At 37.8% G+C, this 22,793-nt stretch overlaps 1 protein-coding gene across 2 annotated transcripts in view; it reads right to left on the bottom strand.

Moving 5' to 3' along the window:
• CMYA5 (cardiomyopathy associated 5) overlaps positions 1 to 22,793 on the bottom strand; it is a 92,349-nt gene that overhangs the window by 42,247 nt on the left and 27,309 nt on the right. For both annotated transcript variants that reach the window (XR_004624110.1, XM_034656429.1), the window contains exon 2: positions 3,110 to 13,553. Coding sequence is in view for 1 of the 2 variants with exons in the window: in XM_034656429.1 (XP_034512320.1) it covers positions 3,110 to 13,553 (10,444 nt within the window). In the remaining variant the exon portion in view is untranslated. The remainder of the gene's footprint in view (positions 1 to 3,109; positions 13,554 to 22,793) is intronic.

Genomic DNA, 22,793 nt, shown 5'->3' with positions numbered 1-22,793 from the left:
TTTAGGAAAAGAACTTCAAGCAGTGAGCTCTAATTTCCTTATAAATTTAGTATGTTTGGTAGAGATTTACTATATCATGTTCACGAACAAATCTTTAAATTTCCTTTGCTGCTTCATCTAAACTGACTGTAGATAATTCTGTATAATAAACAATTAGGAGGTTTGTGAGTGAGAGCAATAGAAAGTTTATTTTCTCATACAAGAGGAAGGACTTCTTGTTGAGTGGGTAAGTTCAAAGCATACTTGCTTTAGTAAACTATGGATTTGAATTCTTTCTCCTTAGTAAAGCCTCAATGTTTATATATTGTCTTCCAAGACTGCAGACTTTTTGCTGAACTGGTCCGACATATCCAAATGGTCTCCTCATAGTTGTACCAATGGCTTCAGATGTGCCTGGATCACCTGACCCCGGGAAGGTGATCAGAATGTCACCAGGCCAGAAGTTTAGCACACCAAATGATGAAAACTGTCTACAAAGAGACCTAAAGGTCCTAGTAACCTTCAAAGTGTTACAACATTCAAGGAGTGACAGCCAACTAGAAAATGTATGGATGAGGGGGGAGATGGTAGCTATCTTAGCCATAGTTACAAACCCAGCTGTAATCCATCCTGCTAAACTTAACAAGAAACAACATAAATAACAGCCCCTCATCTGCCTGGTTTACTACCCACAGAATGATGGAGAAATTACACGGATGGAAGCCCCTCCAGGATCTGGGGTCTGCTTCCCTCTATATCCCTTGCCTGTTCTCCACAAGCCCCATCTTTCCTTGAACTCTGTCTCACCTATGTGCTTTTTCATGTGCTATTCCCTATCTCTAGAATGTCCTCCATGCCCTTGATTGCTGGAAAAACTCTACCTTACTGAAGGCTCACCCAAGCTTCAACTTCCCTAACCCTCCCAGTCCTACTCCACCATTTCGCTCACTCCCAAAAGGTTCCTTTCTCAGAACACTGTGCCTCCACAATGCTGTACTGATTTGGGAGAGCCACAAGTCCATCTTCCTTTCTTTTTGTTTCCGTTCCCAATGATTAGCACATGGAATGGGAGGTCAATAAATGCTGAGAAAGGAGAGAGTAAAGGAAGAAAATAAGTGACAAAAAATAAGCCACCACAGTGGGGTGGCAGGGGGGGAGAAGTAAAGACCTGGTTGGTCTATAAATGCAGCCACCAATTCCTGCATAATCACAAATGGCCTACTCACAAGATGCTAGAGAATTCTCAAGCTATAACTTTTTAAATTGATCTCTAATTTTAAAAGTTGACAACGAACTCTTAATCTTCACAGTTGATTTAATGACACGAAGCAGGTCTCTTTGGCTTTAATGAACTAGTTTTCCACTTTTTTTTTTTTCTGGTCATACTGTTTACAGAAGATCAGGGGGAAAAAACTTTAAAATGGTTTTAAAGCAGGAGACATATCTCCTTGCTTTTGGAATTTGTTTTAAATTGATACTATTTATACAGAATTATTTTTTAATTTGCTAAACTCAGAGGTGAATAAAACATAATTAAGAAAGCTGGAAAAAAATCAAGGCTTCTTTCTGCTAACAGTGTCCAGTAGTTGTCAGTTAACAAAATCAACTGTCATCATAGAATAGGGCACATTTTACTGGTGCTAAAGCCTCCAGAAGCCTGAAAGTTCACTTAAAAAAAGAAAAAATTGCTCCATCTTCTACCCCCAAACTTTACCAGGTAAAGTTTCAACAAAATTTCATCCTGGAGAAACAAAACCAATGATAGAGAATTGAAAAGTTTTAATTTTCTGGGGGAAAAAATGCCAAGATTCTAATATGTCATTTTTTAAAATCAAAATGGGCCTAACAATTATTTAACAGTGACCTAATTGAATAATCATATTGCAAACTGCATCATTAGCAAGGCACTGGGCCAAGCAATATGGATATACAATCAAGAGCAAGAGCTCTGGCATCAGACAGACCTGGGTACCAATCATAGTCTGTCTTCCATGACTTTGGGCAAACCACTTAACCTATCCGTGCCCATTTCATTATCTGCAGATTGGTGACGATGACAGGCTTGTTATGAGGAGTGAAAGATACCTTATATTTAAAGAACTTAACACAGTGCCTGGCACATAGTAAGTGCTCAATTCTTGTGAATACTTTCATTTTAAGGTCATGTCAGCTAATGTATTAGAGGATGGCTTAAAGAGAGAAGGGTGGGAATTCCAGTTAGAAGGCTACTGAAAGTACGTAAGAATCTCAGACTAAATGCTTGACTTCTAGTAGTATCTCTGGGGAAGTAGAGTAGTGATAATAACATGCATAAGGATATGTGTTGTGACTAACTTTTCAACATTTTAACATTGGGAATCTATAGACACAGAAAGAATGCAAAAGTTTTCTATTTTTAATATCAATTTTTATACAAAGAGGAAAATATAGAAAAAAAAACAGAACTTAAAATGACTACTGAATATTTTATAAAACTTGCAATAAATTGCTCAATGTAATATAAATGTGTATTTTTAAAGAATGATAGGGTAGGTAATAGAAAATAAATTGTGTTTTATGCTCAAAAGTATATTTTTCAATTTAAATTTATTTGGCTTGGGTGCCTGGGTGGCTCTGTCGGTTAAGCGCCTGCCTTCAGCTCAGGTCATGATTCAAGGGTCCTGGGATCAAGCCCCACATAGCTCCCTGCTCAGTGGGGAGTCTGCTTCTCTCTCCCTCTGCCTCTCCTCCCCACCCCCTGCCCCCAGCTTGTGCTCTCTCTCACTCTCTTTCTCTCTCAAATAAGTAAATGAAATCTTTAAAAAATAAGAATAAAATTATTTGGCTTTTTCGGATAATGTTAAGGGCTACTGCCATAAGATAAAACCCCTCAAAGGTTGTGACCTTGTGTTATTTACACTGTTATTGCCAGAACCTAGAAAAATGCCTGGCACATAGTGTATACCCAATAAACATTTGTCAAATTGATCTCAACTAAATGCCTGGGGAAAAATTCTTACTTTCTTTCAGACTATTATCCCTAAATATGAATATATCAAATATTGGTCATTTTTTAAATTGAGAAAATATGAAAAGAAATTAAACGTATTATTATTATTATGTACTTATATGCTTTAAAATCTTTTTTTACCTTTACAGCGCTTATAGCTGTATCAAGTGTTGTAACCTCATGGTCTTTGTGCATGTCAAACATCTGGTCAACAGCAGAAATTGGGCTTCTGCAAGTGTAACAGTATGTGTCGATCTGGGACTTTTTCGGTTCCTTCTGTTCCTTCTCAGCTGCTGACTCTGAAGGTAATTGTTCTTGTTCTGTCTTCTCTATGCCCAACTCCTTCTGTTCCACAGACATACTTTGTTCCACCTCACTCACAAATTCATTTTCACTGACGTGTTCAAAGGATTCCTTTCCTTGAGATAACACATCTTCAGGCGTGGATTCTGAATACAGCTCCTCTGATAAAGTGTCTTGAGCAACCATTTCGTAATTCAGGGATTCGCCAAATTCATACTCATCCTGAACAGGGCTACCATGGAGTCTGTCTTCACTTGACTCAGATGGGACCATTATTTTAGGTTCTTCTTGCAGTGTTTCTTGAACACAAGTTATGCCAGATGAGAATTCTTCCTCTGGGAAGGACACTTGTACTGGGATGTTCAGATTGACTTCTGGACTTGCACTTGCTGCTTCATTATTCTGACTGCTCGTTTCATCTGCTCTCTCCAGGACATGATGGGTGTCTTCAAATGGAACGGCATAGCTTACCTTCTGGGTAACCACTGTGACTTCCTCAGTGATGGGAGCTTTCCCCTGCATAGCTTCATTGTCAAGGGTCTCCACATGGCATACTGATTCTCCTTCCCTGTAAGTAGCTTTCTGTTCCTCTTCCAGACTCTTCTCCCCCAAAATAGTTCCAAACCTCCCCCAAATTTCCCCTTCTGCAGCTATCGGTTGGTATGAATCATCCTTACCAACTGCTATTTCTTCCAGACCTTGGCCTTGGTCCTTTTGAGATACAGACGTGTCATGGAGAATGTCATCTTTGAGTATGTACTTCTCAAAATATATTCCTGTTCCATCATCAGTGTCAGAATTCCTGCTTGGAAACGATGCCTCAGAATTCACACTGTCACCTTCAGAAGCTGTCTCCCCTTCCTTCTTTTTCTCTCCAACTGCTTCTTCATACAGATCCTTGTATAAAAATGCAAGTGCAGGTGGCTCCTCCAGAAGTTCGGGATTAATGGCTTTAGTGGTGGTAGGAAAGATCTGGGTTCGTGACAAAACTCCCTCCTCTGCACCAAATAAAGGCATCCCAGGTGACTTTGAGTCCACATCTCTATTTATGCTCTCTGAAGCATCTCTCTTAGCTGATTGCTGGATATCCAAAGGCTTCTGGGTCTCTGGGTGAAATAATTTGCTATAGTCCTTTTCCATCCCATAGAAGCTTTCATCTAACTTCACCAAGTCATATTCATGTTCCAGGGCACTTCCCTCTGAACTTTCTGGGAAAGAGACAGTATCTTCTGTAACATCCTTTGGGAGCTCCACTTCAACGTTTAATTTCCATGGAGCTTTTTGTTTTTCTGGGTCTGGGGAGATGTTATAATCAATTAATGTATATTTTTCAAAATAATCTTCTTCACTGGGAGCTGTGGGCTGATTAAAGTTGAAATCATCAGTTTCTGAATCAGTGGGTACCTCCTGTTTTGTATTAAGAGGTTCCTTTTCTTTATTCTCTTGCAGTGATGTAACTCGATCAGAATCTTCTAACTTATTCTTTAATGTTTTATGGCAAGAAACAGCCTCACTATTGTCATGAAGGGATATAGTTTTAAATGAAGACTTCTCTTCCAAATATTCTAACTTATCTTGCATTTGTTCACTTTCTTCCTGATCAACTGAAGAAATAAATGCAGAAGCATGAATATTCAATATCTCGCAGCCTTCAGAAATAATACTGAAGGCACTCTTTTGATCTTCTGAAAGTCCAGCTGGCTTACTAGTCACTGTGAAGTCTTCATCTTTTACATACGTGTCTTCAGGCTCCTTGGATATTTCTCTAGCAGGAACCGTTCTACCAGCACTGATTGCTGATGCATTCTTTATAAATTGAGCATAGTTGCTGCTTGCTGAAGAGGGTGGTTCATTTACATGGGCATGTTCCACAACCTCCATATGGTGCTTTGAAGCAAGAACCGACTGTTTAGACATTTCAGATGTTAGATCTTTAGATGTTTGAATAGTATGGACTGTATGCCTATCTCGAGTCAATTCCGACCATGGCATTTCTTGTTTCTTCACTGTATTAATTTCTGAAGAAGTTCCTGAAACAAGTGCTTGTGATTTCACAGATGACAACAAATATGGTGGGGTTTCTAAGCTCTTTGTTTCATCAAAAGGACGATCTAAAATCTTTTCAGGTTCTTTAGATAGAGATCCTTGTTTCATACTTTCTTTTGTGGTATCTATTGAACCATCTTTTGATGGCTCTGCCACTGTGACCTGTCCCTTTTCTTCATTGTGACTTGCCATACCCCTGCTTGATTTTTCCAATATCAGATTTCCTTCCTTCGGTAAAGAGTGGTTATCTCTTTCATCATGATAAGGAAGATCCACTGGAAGGATTTTCTCCACCAAAACTTCACTTTCTTCTCTTGGTTGTGGTTGAGTTCCTACTGCCCTTGTTTCCATGATTTCTGGGCGAGCCTCCAAGAGCATAGTTTCTGATTTTTCAGCAACTGATATAGTTTTAATTAATGAAAATGGCTGAATTTCATCCAAAGAAGGACTTAAGGAGATATCTGATTCTTCAGGCATAGACCTGACTACATTCACAGAATAAGGCTCAATTTCCTGCTGCTGCTTTCCTTCTGAAAATATGTGTGATGGCTTTTGTTTTTCTTCTTTCTCCTGCTTCATTATTGTATGTCTTTCTTTGTGGTCTTCATTTTGAGAGACTTGCAGCACATCTGCAGCTTTTAATTCTTCCAATTTAATAAGGCTAGATCCATGTGCAATTTGTGCCTCCCCTATTTCGTTATCTCTAAACTCAAATGGGGCCACAGTTTCTTGCTTTTCTGCCAACACCTTTTCTGCCACGGAATATGATCTGATTTCCAAGTCACCTTTCTCCTCAGTTGGGCTAACAGAACTGAGTTTTATTTCCTCTTCAGAAGTTTTCAATGAAGTAGGTTTTAAAATTTCTTTCTTCAGTCTGTCTTCACCCAAATCAATTAAACTGTGTTTAGATTCTTCTACTGGCAAAATTATTGTCTCTGGCTTCTCCGATTCCTTCGTGATATTTTTACTTATGAAGCTAGATGAAGCTGATTTTGGCTGTTGTGGCACCTTATCTACTGCATCAAATGAAAAGAGTAATTTTTCTTTTTGATCACTTCTTGGCTCTTCCTTAAGAATAGAAATATTCCATTTAGATGGATCAGAAATTTCTGGCTTCTGGGCTCTTTTACGATCAGTGATATTAAGAGGAACAGCATTTTGCACTTCTTCCACAGTGGATTTCTCACCCATGGGAGAATAAGATTGAATTTCAAGATGTTCCTCACCATCAGCCGAAGCAACTACTGAGTTTAGGTCCATTTCCTCTGAATAGTCTAGAATTTCTTTTTTCCCATAATTTTCACTAGACACCTCAAAGTTGGATTTTGGCTGTTGTAAAATTTCTATATTTGATAAAGATGTGGGTTTTTCTTCAAAGTCTTGGCCTTTATCAGATTTAACTAAAGTACCTCTGGATTTTTCAGCAGTTTTAAGTTTTGTCTCTGGTAACAGGCGATCAGCTGGTTTTTCGGTTGCATTAGAGTCAGCTGAAGCTGTTCCTTCAGATTCTGTCACAGGCACTGCTTTTTCTACAGACGGACTTGGCTGAGTTTCTAAATCTTTTTCAGCAACTTTCTTATCTGGTGTGCTTGATCCAAAAAACAAACTGGACATCCATGATGTGAAAGATAAAATTCCTTTCTTTCCCTTCTCCTCAGAAAGGTCTGGCTCAGCTGCCTTCGGCTGCTTAGGCAACTTTTGTGTCACCTCAGGCGGCTCTGCGGGTTGAGGTTCTTCATTTTCTTGCATTGAGGAGAGGAGTTTTAGTGGTGTGGGTGTTTTCACTTCAGATGCTATCTTCCCTCTCTCATTAACATCATCTACAACCTTTGACTGAATCATTTTTGCTTCTTTTAATGGCTTTGCTCCAGGCAAAGGAGATATACTCTCGTGTGCTTCTTTTTCATTGCCCCAGGCAGGTTCTGCATCTTCTGCCAGGAAATGCGCTGCTTTGGTGGGAGAAGGAATAGTTTCTGATTTGATCTGTTCCATTGTTGGGTCAGACACTGGTTTCTGGAGGATTCTTTCAGAAGGTAGTTTGATTTCTTCCTGGCTGCCTTCTTCTTTGCAAGGCCTGGAAGATTCTGTGTTTGCTTTCTCCAGCATCAGACTTTCACTCCCCACAAAAGAGAAGATCTGCTTCTCCTCTGCTTCATCTCTCTCTACATTTCCAGTTGGAACTAAAGATTTTGGTTTGGGAGCCAGCTTTGTTTCTTCAGATGAGTAAGTTTTAGTTGATAAGGTCTCTATGTCACCACTGGAGGTAGTGAGAGTGGCTACTGGCTCTTGTAATGATAAAGGAGGTTCTTCAGCAGAATGTGGCAGAAGCTGCTTTCTGGTTTCACATGTATGGTCTTTATCCAGTAGGGCGGCCTTGAGCTGCCCTGTCATCAAATCATTACTGCCAGAGGAACCCAGCTCCACAGATCCCAGTATTCTTTCTTCATGTTGACTGGTCAGATCCCTTCCTGGTTTTTCCAGCATCCAGCTTTCATCCTCTGGGACAAAAAGGGCCTCTTGCATTTGTGTTTCTTCAACAGCTGCATGCTCAGTTGTCATAAATGATTTTGATTCTTCCAAAGGCAAATTCTCTTTCATAAATAAAAATTGTTTAACACTTAGATCTTGTTTATCTGCAAAAGACATGCTTACATCAGGTAATTGAACAGCTTGATCTGAATGAAGTGCTTTTCCAGGCTTCTCTTGTTCCACAAGGTCAGAAGAAACAATCTTTGATGGTTCTGTTATACTCTGGGGCACACGGAATGAATTTGGTTGGTCTGTTTCTTCATTTAGTTTCGTTTCAATGTCTCCTATCACTTGTGTCTTCAAATTTCCTGTTGACAGTAATGGGCTTATTTCTTGTTTTTCTCCCGTTTTAATGTCAGCTAAATGGTTGGACTTCTCTGATAATCCTTTTAAAGAAAAGGTATGTGGCTGAAGTTCCTCGGTGCTGTCTTCTTCAACTAGAGAGGTCAATGCTTCTTTTGACCCTAAGCTGACTACCTTGGGGGAGAAAGATTTGATTTCCTGAATCTGAGGTTCCTCCCTTAGGCATGATGAAACCTCTGGAATTTCAGGGTCAACTGTAGTTGACACATGATGTTCTCTGTTTTCTTCTTTTCCTTCCCCTCTACTCCTAAGCTCAGTGAGGCCCTTTTCTAAGTCAGAATCCCCTGTTTCAGTTATGTGAGATTTTATTTGTTTTGTATCTACGGATCCATCTTGCCCACCTAAACTAAGAGTGAATTCTGACTCAGTGCTTGGTAACTCTGATACTTGATGTGGCTTGTGTTTCTTTTCAAATTCCAAAGAAAGCTGTGCCAGAGCAAGATTTTCTGACAGGAAATCTCCCTGAGCTGTAGAAGATGGCTTCACTGCCTGTTTGCTCTTATCATCTCTGGGGGTCAGAGTTAAGTCTGCTGACACTAAATTTTCCAACTCAGGAGACGAACTTTCCATTTCCTCATTTTTGTCTTTTGGAACTATATGTTTGGGTACAGATGACATGTTCTGTGAGGAAGGAAGTTCAGTTTCTTTTTTCTTCACCTCACCACTTTGGTTGAGCAAAAGCACATGTTCAGGCCCTGACACCTCTGAGGCAGACACAGAATTCTTTTCCTGTGACAAAACCAGTTGTTCAGAGTCAAGGACTGTAGAAAAGGAAAGACCTTGTTCATTTTCCACCCTCTCTTCCTTTGATACATCTGAATGCTGAGAAGATAATGCTTCGGTTATTGGCAACCCAGGTTTAACTTCTTCAGTTTCTACCCTGGACAAAGAATGCTCTGATAGAGAGGATATTCTTGCAGGCGAATCAAATTTAATTTCTTTCTCTGCTTCTGTGAGAAGCGAATGCTCATCTATAGATGTCACCAGTGGTGGCAAACCACTTCCTAATTCACTCTTTTCTACTTTTGTTAAGACTCTATGTTCTATAGGGGTGGTAAGAGATAAATCTGTTGGGGTTTCTTCTTTTCCTAACTTGGTTAAGCTTGAATCATGCTTAGTTACAGATGTTGTCATTATTGAATAACTGTGTTCAATTTCTTCCTTTATTTCTTCCGAAAATTCTGGTGCGGGTGGTCCATGTTCAGCTTCCTCTTGCACTCCTGGTGGAGCTGAATGCAACACCCTAGATGTATCAGCTATTTCAGAGTCATGTTCCACTTGCATTTTTACTGCTGATAAAATCTCAGGTCCAGATAAAGACGTGTCCTTTAGAGGTGAATATGGTTTTATTACTTCAGGCTCATTCTCTGACAACATTCTCTGTTCTAGTTCAGATGTCACAATTGGAGCTAAATTGGGTTTCACATCCTTCTTTGGCTCATCTACCAAGTCAGGCAGAACTGAATATTTCATCCCAGACCCTAGAACATTTGGAGGCTGAAGCTCCATTTCTTGATCCCGTGATACATGTGCTGTAGCTTCTTGAGAATCAGGCACAATTTCTTCCTTACTTTTAACTTTTAACAAAGCCATCTGTTCATTTGCAGCTTTTGGAGTGAGTGATGCTTTGGCTTCTTGTTCTTTCTGAAGTGCATGGACTGTATCAGGTGAAACTGAATATTGAGATGAACGCAAAACAGGTTTGGTGTCTTCCTCTACCAGAAATGATTGTGCAGGTAAAGAAACAGGTGTTGCAGCTACTGATGAACTAGTATGAATTTCTCCCTTCTCTGTTTCACTGGTTGAATATGGTGAAATCAAGTCCTCAGACTCAGGTTCTGAAAATGGTCGAGTTATCTGCTGCTGTGTCAAAATGAGATATTCAGATACAGATGTTGATATTGTTTGAGCATCTGGCTCAACTTCTGTGATCTCTCTTTTACTTGTTGAAGATGGCAGACTCAAGTCTTCGGGTGCAGACATCAAAGGGGAAGGTTTGGCTTGTTGCTTCTGTGATGAACCTGTGGGTGTGGCAGCTGTTGGCACAATGTCTTCCTCACCTGCTTCTGAAGAGCAAGAATATCCAGAAGCAGATATTGCGGTTACCAGTGAACCATGCTCAAATTCATTTTTCTTTGTTTCTGGGAATCTGTATGGTGGGATTGAAACTTGTGATGCTGAGTCTGGAGAAAAAAGCTCAACTTCCTCAGTGTCTTCATCTGACAAAATAGTGTGCTCAGATGGTGACGTTAAACATATTGGAGAATCACATTCAAATTCTCTTTTCTCTGTTTCCTGAGTTGCATAGGGTGAAAATGAGAATTCTGACACAAAGGCTGAGTCTGGAGAAAAAGGTCCAATGTCTTGCTCTTCTTCTGAGAAATTCATGGGTGAGGAGGCACCTTTTAGGTTTAAAGGGGATCTGTGGACAATTTCTTCCTCCTGTGATTCCAGTGTTGCATATGGTGGTCCTGAAAATTCAGAAGTCGAGGTGGAGGACAGTGTGTACCGCTCTATTTCTGCTGTCTCTTCTGATAGGACCACATGCTCAGATGGGGTGGCTGCAAATGATGGTGCCTGCCATTCAGAAGTCTGCTCAGCTGTGGATGGTGGGAGAGAGCATTCAGAGACAGAGGCCACATTTGGAGAATACAGTCCGGTGTCTTCCTTCTTTTCTTCTGGCAAAATCATGTGCTCGGAAACACCTTTTGATTTTAATGGGGACACATCATCAATTATTTTCTTTGGGGATTCCCCTGTTGCATTTGGTGGAACTGCATTTTGGGAAGTCAGTGTTGAATCTGCTGTGAAACACTCACTTTGTAGGTCCTCTTCTTCTGCTATGACTTCCTCTTCCAATGTAGCAGTTGAAAACAGTGGGGCCTGGCATTCAGAAGTCTGCTCAGCTGTGGATGGTGGGAGAGAGTGATCAGAAACAGAGGCCACATTTGGGGAATACAATCCAGTGTATTCTTTCTTTTCTTCTGACAAAATCATGTGTTCAGAAACACCTTTTGATTTTAATGGGGACACATCAATTATTTTCTTTGGGGAGTCCTGTGTTGCATTTGGTGGAACTGCACTTTGGGAAGTCAATGTTGAATCTGCTGTGAAACACTCACTTCCTAGATCCTCTTCTTCTGCCATGACTGCCTCTTCCAATGTAGCAGTTGAAAACAGTGGGGCCTGGCATTCAGAAGTCTTCTCAGTTGTGGATGGTGAGAGAGAGCGTTCAGATACAGAGGCCACATCTAGGGAATATGGTCCAGTGTCTTCCTTCTCTTCTGATAGAATCGTGTGCTCAGAAACATCTTTTGACTTTAATGGGGACTTCTGGTCAATTGTTTTCATCAGTGGCTCTTTTGCTGCCTGTGACAGAGTTGAATATTCAGAAGCAGATGTGGAATCCGGTGTGTAACATCCACTTTCTGAAGCCTCTTCTCCAGACAAGACCACAGGTTCTGAGAAAGCTGCTGAAAACAGAGGGGACTGGCATTCAGAAGTCTGCTCAGTTGTGGATGGTGAGAGAGAGTGCTCAGATGCAGTGGCCAAAGGCTCAAATTCCCCATTCTCCTCTTCTGAAAAAATTGCATGTTCAGGTACACCTTTTACAGTGGATGGAGAAACTGGCTCAACTTCTTGCTTCTCTAGCTCATGATTCAAATCCTGTGGGACTGAATACTCTGATACAAAAGCAGAATCAGTAGAAACAGACTCATTTTCCTCTCTTTCTTCCTCAGATGAAGCAAAATGTTCAGGTGTGGATGTTTTCAGTGATGGTAAAAGGATCTCTGCTTCTTTCTGCTCCACTTCAGCGGCCAAATATGGTGAGAAGGCCTTCTTGGAAATAGATGGACTCTCTGGGTATTCAAGTTCTATGATCTCTTCTTCCACTAAATTAGAATCTTCAGGTTCAGCGGTAGCAGCTATCGGTAGAGAAGTTTTAACTTCTTTCTCTGGTTCTTCTAACACTAGAGGTTCAGAAAGAGAAGTGGATGGCTCAGGCACGTGTTCTTCCCCCATTCCTTTGACATCAAGATGAGGAGGGGTTTGTTGTTCAGAGACTGTTTCTGCCCTTTCTGGTGAAGTCAGGTCCAGCTCTTCTGTCTCTGGGCCAAAATCTTCCTCGATGGATGCTGGCAGACCTGGTGCGCCTGTTTCTGAAGAATCCTTTTCTGCCTCCAATGAAATGGACTGGTCAACAGAATACACATCTTCCTTCTTTACCTCATCTACTATAGGTGGTAAGACTGAAGAGTCATGCTCTAAAGTCATAATTTCTTGTGAATCCGGCTCAACTTCTTCCTTTGCTGTTTCCAGGAACCCGGTTGTAGGTGTATCAGGTGTGAGAGAGGAAGGCTCCATTTCATGGAGTTTTGCTTCATTACCTGGCTGTTGTGGCACTGACTGAGGAGGGCTGAGCTGTATTTCTTGTTCTGCTGTGTCATTACTTGCATAAGAGGAAACTGTGTGCTTGGTGGTAGATGTGGCCTTTAGGGGAGAATCAACATAAATTTTCTTTTCATCTTCGTGACTGAATGAGGAGGTCAAGAACTCTGATCCTTTAGAGAATGCAGCTTTCCAGGGTGAAGCAAGCTCTTTTATCTTATCATCTTCTATGCTTTGGCCTACTAATTTGCCTGTTTGAGAAACTATATTAGAATCACGATTGCTCATATCTGGCTCTAGACTAATGGATGCACCTTTCCCCTTCCTATAATGTATTTCTTTAATTACATAACCCTTTGGCAATGTCCCATAAAATTGTAGAGGAATTAATTCCTCTTTAACTGAATTAAACATCTTAATTTTATATCGTACTGTTCCTATGTAGACTGGTCTTAACACTAAGGGCTTGTGTTCTTTGTATATTGCCCCGGTAATAGGAGGTGTATTGGAGGTGGTCTTCTTTTTTCTCGTTTTATCATAAATGCCAGTAGATGACTTCTCTTTCTGGGTGCTTAGTCCTTGGCTTTCTGAAATTAAAGGATTATCTTTTGTGTTTGCTGGAACGCCTTGAGATTCAAGAGAATTTCTTTTTTTGTTGCCTTTCCGACGCAGTGATGGTGAGCCACGCTTTGACTTGGGTGTTCTTCTCCGAACCTTTTTAACTTCATCCACAATAAAAGAAACATTCCCTGGAGGAGAACTCATAGTTGACCCTTCCAGACTACACACCCCAGAAGTCTGACTCTCTTCTGAGGCCCAAGGAGTGGAAGACCTGCTTGAATTGGTCTCCCAGGTTATTCCACTATCTTCCCGTTGGACTGTCACCATGGAAAAGGAGGGGTCAGATATGATACACTTCTGCTTGGTCTTGCCCTCTTCATCCTGGTCTGATAATCTAAAGTAAGTAATAATATTATTAATAATAATACATATATTAGTAACACTATATTAATTACACATAGTAATAAGTCAATAATAATAATTTAATTAATAATTAAAATAACACTATATTAATTACACATAGTAATAAGTCAATATCCTATTTTGACTAGGTTATGGTTAATATGAAATTCAAGTATACAGATAAATATTGTCATCCATATCAAAAATAGGTAAGTATGCAAAATAAAGTTTAAAACTTGAAGTCAGGATATAAAATATAATAACACATCCCAGTATGGAATGATTCAGTTCACCACTTACCCTTAATGGGATTGTCCCCCTATCTCCCATGGCTCACCCAGTCACTCAGGTTTACTCTGTGATCACCAGGACTTTCATAATGGGCACCTGGCATCTGTGCCCTCTCCATCACTACTACTACCACCCTGACCTAGCTTTTTATCACGTCATCTCTAGTTTATTTCATTAGCTTCCTAATGTTTACCTCCCACCCTCCCCTATCCTTAACCTACTCTACTCCTCTTTCCAGACCTACTTTACTAAAATTTTCCATCATCCCATTCCTTACTCAAAAAATCTCAGTAAATTCCTCATACCTGTGGGAAAAAAGTTCAAAATATTTAACTTTCTGATCCCTAGTTGACCTTATTTCTAAGCAACCACTTCCACCCTATTCCTACCTTGTACATTTCTGTTTTAACTATGTAATTCACTGCCCAGTAAATATATCATGTGGACTTTGGATCACAGCCATACAAAGAAAATATAGAGACATCCCAAAAACAGCCTACAGGCTGCACATTTCCTCATTTGTAAACCAGGAATCATAACAGAACCTAGCTCTCTGCATTGCTATGAGGATTAAATTAGTTAATACACATGAAGTGCTCAGAAAACGTGCCTGGCATACAGTGTTCACTAAATACTATTTGTAATCAAGCTTCCACACATCTTTGGATTAGAGACCAAAGGAACCTGGGCATGGCCATTTTCAACTGGTATCAGTGAAAAGGTAGTCCCCTTGGACTGCTCTCCTATGCCTTCAAGAGACAGCTGGCTTTTGCTGCCTCTTCAATTGCCATTGAGCCCCTGTCTCAGACTCTGCAGTACTCTTCTCTGAAATTTTCTTATACCTCTTCCTCTTAGGTGTTCATGCTCTTTCTGCATTTACAATTCTTACCCTCCATGTCACTCCACCTTTTCTGCATATCTAAATTCTATTTCCTTTTCAAGGCTTAGTTTAATACTTCCAGTGTTACTATTCCTGATCAATTCAGCAATCATGTTTGCCATTACTTCATAAGCATTAAGTTGAAGATTAAAACTCCAAGGGCTATGTCTGTCTACAAATATAGCTACAACTTGCAATAAACACAAACTACTGACTGGAGTATACCTTTCTACAACAATAAAAATAAAAATGAAAAGCTTCCTATGCTAAAAAACCCATGAAGTATAAGTACTAAATTAAGTATTTCTGTAAGTATTAACATATAAATATATATGTATTAATTATTAACTTTTTGAAAACATACACAGAATTTAGGTCTCTTACTAATAATTTTTAATCATCAATCACTGCTTATGTCAGTGGTTCTCAACTCTGTAAATATTTTAGAATCGCCAGTAGGAAATTTTTAAAAATGCTGATGCTATCCCATACTTCTCCCCACAGAGACTCTGATTTAACCATACTAGAGTAGCTTTGCTGTGTCTCTGTTTTAAAAGCTTCCAAGTGACTCCAATCTAAAGCAGAGTTGAAAATCACTGGCCTAAACAATCCTAACTATGAAATTTAAGTAGTATATGCCTTTCTCGCTTACTTCAAATACTTCCCAGTTAGATTAGGCTGAGCGCCAAGACCATAAATCCTTGTAGCTACATTCTACTCCCCTTTCTTAAGTCTCAGAGTTTCCCCAACAGTCTGCTGCAAAGAGCTTATGGACCACTGAGATCTTGATTTCGTTAACTTTCACCACAGCCAGGGAAAGCCTAGGGCAGCCAGAACCCCCGCCCAGCTGGTCTTCAACAGCAAGCAGCCTCATCCATTTATCCCAGGGTACTATAAGTAATTTCACTTCCTATACATGCCGTGAGGGCAAAGGGCTGGAAAGCAGTGGGAAGTACTAGTTTCTCCATTTCCTTGGCAACTCTGCTCTCACTTATTTGCTTTGGTATTAAACCACTGAACTTAATTAGGAATTAATACTCTGTCTTGGTTCTGGATTGAATCTTATTTTAAAATGTTTTTCAAGCTATTTACATACTTAATTAAAGTTATTCCTCAGAATTTTCTATTCCTTCTATTCCTTCTCCCTTTTGTTTATTTAAGAGAAGCAGGATGAAATTAAAAATTAAGGTTATGACATGCATCTGGGAAGTCAGCATTTTGAATGCCCATGATTGTAGTAGCATTATAAAAGCAATTATAAATTCAATTTAGAGTTAATTATTGATTGTAAATTTAATGTACTCAACCAGAGAAGTTTTCATTACTAGCTAGAATGAGTTCGTGAGTGCTTAGCAGAATACCCAAATGGTGATCATAAGAAGATAGAGCCCTACTGAGGTGGAGTCATTCAGTTGTTTGTTTACTCATTTACTCATTCATTTCTTCAATAAATAAACTTTTATTGGGCTTAAAGACTTGGAATACAAATATAAAGACACAGAACCTTCTCTCAAGAAATTAAAAATCTAATAGGGAGACAGAACTGAACACTTTAACACAGTATGATTAGTACTATTCTAGAAGACAAGCAAGATACGTGACAATGTAAAGAAAAGAAGATTTCACAGAGGAAAGATACTTGAGTTGGATTTTGAAGAATAAATAGGAGTTTGCCAAATAGATGAGGAGTGGAGGTGGTGTGAGGATGGAGAGGTTATTCCAGGAAAATGTCACAGAATATGCAAAATGTACATATGAATAAATCAGCCTGGCTCACTGAAAAACCCAAAGTATTTTGGGATGTCTGGATTTTTGGAGAGAAGCAAAGGAATAGAAGAATGACAGAGCCAACAGGAATCAGAGAATAACTATATTAGCATGTGTAAAACCACAGCCCAAGTATTCACATTACACTCAGTCTAAAAAAATAATTTCCCTTAATAGAAGAGAAATGGTCTGCATAGAGTTCAGAAATATATTTCTTATTCAGGAACACAAGTGTTCTCATCTATGCAAAGATGTATACATCAGCTTCTCACAGTTAATGGATATTGGCTATGAACATCATCTCATTCATTCTCCTCTGATTCTCACAGAGCAAACTTCTCATCATTACTTGGCTTCCCATGTAGAAGACAGAAACATCTTGATAACCTGTGTACGTAGCTCAATTTCTGGCCCCTTTCAGAGCTGAGCAAGGAGAAGGTTTAGCAGGTCTGAGTTAGATCAGGAAAAAATAGATTGATACCAGAGCTGAGAGCCAAAGACAACTCCTTCCTTTTGAGGATAACCTTTATCTGATTAAGGAAGTTTCCTTCTATTCCTATTTGCTGAGAGAGTTTTTAAAATAAATTAATGTATGTTAAATTTTATTAAACATTTTTATACAACTATGGTGATGACCATATCCTTTATTCAGTTAATGTGAATTACAATGATTGATTTCCAGATGTCAAACCAACCTTGAATTCCTGAAACGACCTCAAGTGGTTGCAATGTATTGTACTTTTTATATAATGTTGGATTTTGTTTACTAATACTTTGTTTAGGAATTTTGCTCCTGCGTTCATGAATAATTGGCCTGTAATCTCTTTTATTACAATGTGTTTATCAGATTTCATCATTTGCTACCTTAAAAAACAAATTGGGAAATGTTCTTTCTTTCCCCATTCTCTGGAAGAATTTATGGAAGATGGTATTATTTCTGTCTCAAGCGATTGGTAGGCTTTATTGGTGTTGTCATCAGGACCTGGAGTCTTCTTTGGAGTAACATTTTTAATTAGTAATTTAGGAATTATTTATTTAATAGTTATGTATCTACCTGGAATTTCTATTTCTTTTTGTGTCCAATTTGGTATGTTGTATTTTTGTAAGAATTGGCCCATTTAACGTAAATTTTAAACGTCATTAGATTGAGGCACCTGGGTGGCTCAAGTTGGTTAAGTGTCTGACTCTTAATTTTGGTTCAGGTCACGATCTCAGGGTTGTGAGATCAAGTCCCACATCAGGCTCTGTGTTGGGTGTGGAGCCTGCTTAAGATTCCCTCTCTCCCTCTCCTTGTGCCCTTTGCCCCTCCCTCTCCCTCTCAAAAAAAAAAAAGTCATTGGATTAAGATTATTCATAATATACTTTCAGAATCTTTTAAATTTTTGTAAGACCTAAAATGCTATCCATTTTTTTTCATTATGGATATTGGGTTTTTGTATCTTCTTTTTTTTTTTTCCATATGAACAGCCAGAGGTTATCATTTGGTAATCTTATCAAATAAAGTTTGGTTTTATTGATGTTTCCTATCTCATAAATGTCTGCTTTTTATTATTTCCTTTGTCCAGGTTTCTTTGAGTTTAACAATTATTTTTCTACTTTCTTGAGATAGATTCTTATATAATTTCCACCTTCCTCTTTTCTAATGTATTAATTTAAGGCTATGCATTCCTCCTTCAGAAAAGATTTTGATGTATCACATAAAAGTTTGTGTATATCGTATGTGTTTCTCAATTTCAAAATACAAGGGGATTTCCTAAGTATTTTTTTGTTAGGGCTTTCTAGTTTAATTGCACTATTGTCAAAGAATTTATTTTATATTGTTATACTTTGAAATTTGTTGAGATTTGTTTTACGGCTATTGGGCCAAATTTTGGGGTGGGGGTTTATTTTTAATATTTATGTGTTCTTGTAAAACACATATGTCCTGAAGTCTTTCAGCAGCATTCTATATATGCCAAGTAAGTCTGACTTATTAGTTATCTTACTCAAATTTTTGTTTATCTTTACTAACATGTTTTGCCTGCTTTTTTCTACCAGCACCTGAGAGCGATCTGTTCAAATATCATGTTATAATTATGAATTTGTCTCTCTTTGTAGTCTATTAATGCCTGATTTACATATTTTGAAGCATGTGATTAGGTACAAGTAAATTTAGAATAGTTATCTTTTTGGGAATATTAACTTTTAATCATAATGAAATGTCCTTTTTTCTGTGAATAATGATTTTTGCCTATACATGCTTTGATACTAATAAAGTTGTACTTTGATATTAATTAAACTATGCCAGATGGGTTTTGATTAATGTTTGCATGCTATATCTTTTTGCAATTTTACTTTTAGCCTTTCTGTATCTTTATCCTTATGTTTTAAATGTGTCTCTTATAAGTGACTGAAGGGTTTTTTAAATCAACTCTGATAATTTAAGTGGAGCACTTAGTTCATTTAAACTTAATATAATTACCAATATAATTATTATATATTTGGGGTTAAGTCTTCTATCTTTCCTTTCTATCTGTAGTACCTATTCTATGTTCCTTTTTCTCTTCTTTCTTGCCTAATTTTTGATTGAATATTTATTATTATTTCATTTCCCTTGTCTATCAGGTTGGCAGTTACATTTTACTATTCTTTTAGTGATTATGCTAGAGATTACAATAAGCATCTTTGATTCATTAATGTCTAACACAAATTGGTATTTTTATTTTTTCCAAGACAACACAAAGACCACTTTAATTTCAATTTACATGTTACTGTAATTATATTTTAATTCTATAAATATTTTTAAATCCCATGGACATAACTTTATTACTATTTTGAACTGTCAATGTTCACTTAGATTTACCTAGGTACTGAATCTTTTTATTGTGCTTTATTCCTTCTTGCATCTTCAACATTCCATCTGGAATCACTTTCCTCCTCCCTGGAGGATTCCATTTAGTATTTCCTTTAGTGAGAATCTGGTGGTGATAAAATCTCTCTACTCTTTTTTTAAAAAGTCTTTTACACTTCCATTCTTGAAGAATATTTTTTCAGGGTATAAAATTCTAGATTGGCAGATATTTTCTCTCAATACTTTAAAAATATCATTCCACTGTCTTCTCTCTTCCATTGTTTCATTGATAAATCAGCTGTTAGTGTAAATGTTCTGAAAGTATTCTGGATAATTTCTCCCCACCACCACCCAGCTATTTTTAGAATCTTGTTGTTTTTAGTTTTCAGAAGTTTTATTATCATATGCTTAGGAGTCTTATCCTGTTTGGCATTTGTATGGCTTCTTAAATCTGTACATTGATGTCTTTCATCATCTTTGAAAAATTCTCAGCCATATTCTGTCCAAATATTGCTTCTGTCCCTTGTCCCTCTTCCCTTTTCCTGAAATTCCAATTTTTCATAAATTAAAATTTTTCACTGTGCCTTATCTGTGTTTCATTTTCATGTTTCTATCATTCAGTACATTTATTCTCTCTTCAGGTGTGTCTAAACCACTACTACAACCATCAAATGTGTCATTGTTATTGTATTCTTCAGTACTCATATTTCCATTCTTTTCATTGTTTGCAGTCCTCTGACAAAGTTCTCAATCTTGTCTTTTGTTTTCAAGTACCCCTCTCCCTATAAATAAGTTCAGCATTACATAAGCATCACCCTCCTCCAGGAGCCCTACTCTTTCTATAGCAATCCAGCTATGCCCTGAATAAGTAAGACTCTGTAGGATGAGAGGTTGAAGGATTCATGTGCTCTGCTACTTCTCCATTTCTAAATTTCCCCCAATAAACTGTAATTTGTATTTTCATTGTGTGACATACATACCCTTTTGTATAGTGAGGGGAGGTTATGATAGCCCCTGAATGGTGTTTTGGTATCCTTGCTGATATTTTTATATCCCACTATTGACATATTTTCTGTTTTGGTATCCTTGCTGATATTTTTATATCCCACTATTGACATATTTTCTAAATTTATTTTTTGTGTGTGAATTGTATTAGTATAAATCAGTTCTCAAGAGATGAATTTTATTAAATGTACTGGAAAAATCCAACTTCTTTAGTTCTAAAATGAAGGATAAGGTCCTGAAATATGCCCATATCAAAAAAACTCTTGTGTTTGCAATTTAGCAGTGATCATCCTCCTTTCATACACCCTGTCTCTTTCCATTTCACTTTAGCTGAAACAAAGACTAGTAACTTACTGAAAATTAAATTATTGGTCATGAATGGAAAGAGCCTTGTGGTTTTATAATATTTTTCATTTTACAAGGGAGAAAACCAAAGGAAGGGAATACACATATATCTAAATTGAAATTTTTAAAGAGAAAAATGGCTAACCATCAAAGTAGAGCTACCAAAATAATGATTTCCCTTATCCCATCATCATCTTTAACTGGTACTCTCATTTTTACTTAAAGAAAAAAGAGCCATACATCTGAAGAGGTGAAACAGGTCCTCCAACTTTGTATCTGAGGGCTAAGACAATTATTATTTTTTGTTTCTATTGGGCTCAAGATTAATATTCTAGGAATGAACAGTCCCTTCTATTGACCAACAATAAAAGTGACATTCCTTATGGGAATATCATTATGAGCAATACCTTAGATTTTCATGATGACTATTCCACTCTCAAGCAATCACAGTGCGCTAATAGTGTATCAAATGAAAAAATGTAATGGATAGGATTTTTTTCCTACTATATCTGTTAAAGTGCATTAAGCTTCAACTGTTATAACACAATAATAAAGTTACATTTGATCTTGTACATATTGCAAACTTTGAAAAACATGTTTTTAAAGTATAAAATATCAAGCAAGTTTGTAATCTTACAATACAAATTGTTAGTATTTTATGTGGGCCTTAAAAAAAGAACCGAGAGTTCTTAAAAACATGGTAACTAATTCTACTAATACCCATGTCCTAAGCAGAAAATGCATTGCTGAACAAAAGTAATATAAAATAGCTTAGGTTAAGAGGATCTTATAAGCTATTAGGCAGTTAAGGGGAAAAAGTGCATGAATCCATGAATGAAAAAATTATTATAGAGGTTTATCATGCCCTAATATAAAGTTCTCCTTTTGTAGGTATACTAAAGACCACTGGAGTTCATTATGGATGAGAAGAATAAGTATCTTATTTTCACAATGACCAGACATTTCGTAAGTGTGGGAGTTAGGGCTCTCTACTACCTGAAACCTATTTATCTTTCTACCTTTACCTTCTACTCTTCTTCTTCATGAACCTGTGCTCCAGCCAAACATCAACCTTATGCCTCAGGGCTTTGCTTACATCCTTCTTTTTACTTGGAATGAATCATCTCTGTACATCCTAACTTTACACTTTTCAGAGACCAGCTCATTATATCAACTTTTCTATGCACCTGTCAATGATTCTCTGAGCCAAAAGTAATTTTCCTCCTCTGAACTTCTGGAATCTTCAGGTAATCTTCTATGGCATTTATCATTGTACGTTAGAGTTATTTTTACACATATCTTAGCTGCTCTACAAGGTTATAAACTACCTATGTGGAATCATGTCTTTTAGTGGTTCATTTACAAGCTCTTCTCTTGTGAAGTCTTTCCAGAACATTCACCTTTGTTTTCAGAAAAACAACTCTTCCACTTTTGCATTCAGTTCATCAGCTTCAGTAATATTTCATTAAATCATGTAATAACAATAGCAAGTACAACTAGTATTAAAAGGTTTGGGGTGCCTGGGTGGTTCTGTTGGTTAAGTGTCCAACTCTTGACCTTAGCTCAGGTCTTGATCTTAGGGTCATGAGTTCAAGCCCCACATTGGGCTCAACACTGGGCATGGAGCCTACTTATGAATGAATGAATGAATGAATGAATGAATGAAATGAAATGAAATAGAAAGAAAGAAAAAGAAAGAAAGAAAGAAAGAAAGAAAGAAAGAAAGAAAGAAAGAAGAAAGAAAGAGAAGAAAGAAAGAAGTAAGTTAGTTTGGGAGTAGTTACAACTGACCCTTAGTAAAAATGCTACACAAAGGGAATGGGGTAACCGGGTGATGGCTATTAAGAAGGGCACATGTTGTGATGAGCACAGGGTGTTATACACAACTAATGAATCGCTGAACACCACATCAAAAATTAACGATGTACTAAATGTTGGCTAATTGAACATAATAATTAAAAATGATGAGTATTTTAGAGAGTAGCTTGCTACAAGGAATACTTAGCTTGCCTCGGGTATCAGCCTGCTTTAAGGAGAATATGGGGATCTTTGGTTATTCTAGCCAATTAGGTTTAATGGAAAGTAGTTAAAAGAGCTGATATTACTTTTTCTGT

Source organism: Ailuropoda melanoleuca, chromosome 3, assembly GCF_002007445.2.
Source record: "Ailuropoda melanoleuca isolate Jingjing chromosome 3, ASM200744v2, whole genome shotgun sequence".
Lineage (NCBI taxonomy): Eukaryota > Metazoa > Chordata > Mammalia > Carnivora > Ursidae > Ailuropoda > Ailuropoda melanoleuca.
The sequence above is the reverse complement of the archived record's forward strand: the minus strand, read 5'-3'. Positions and strand labels throughout refer to the sequence as shown.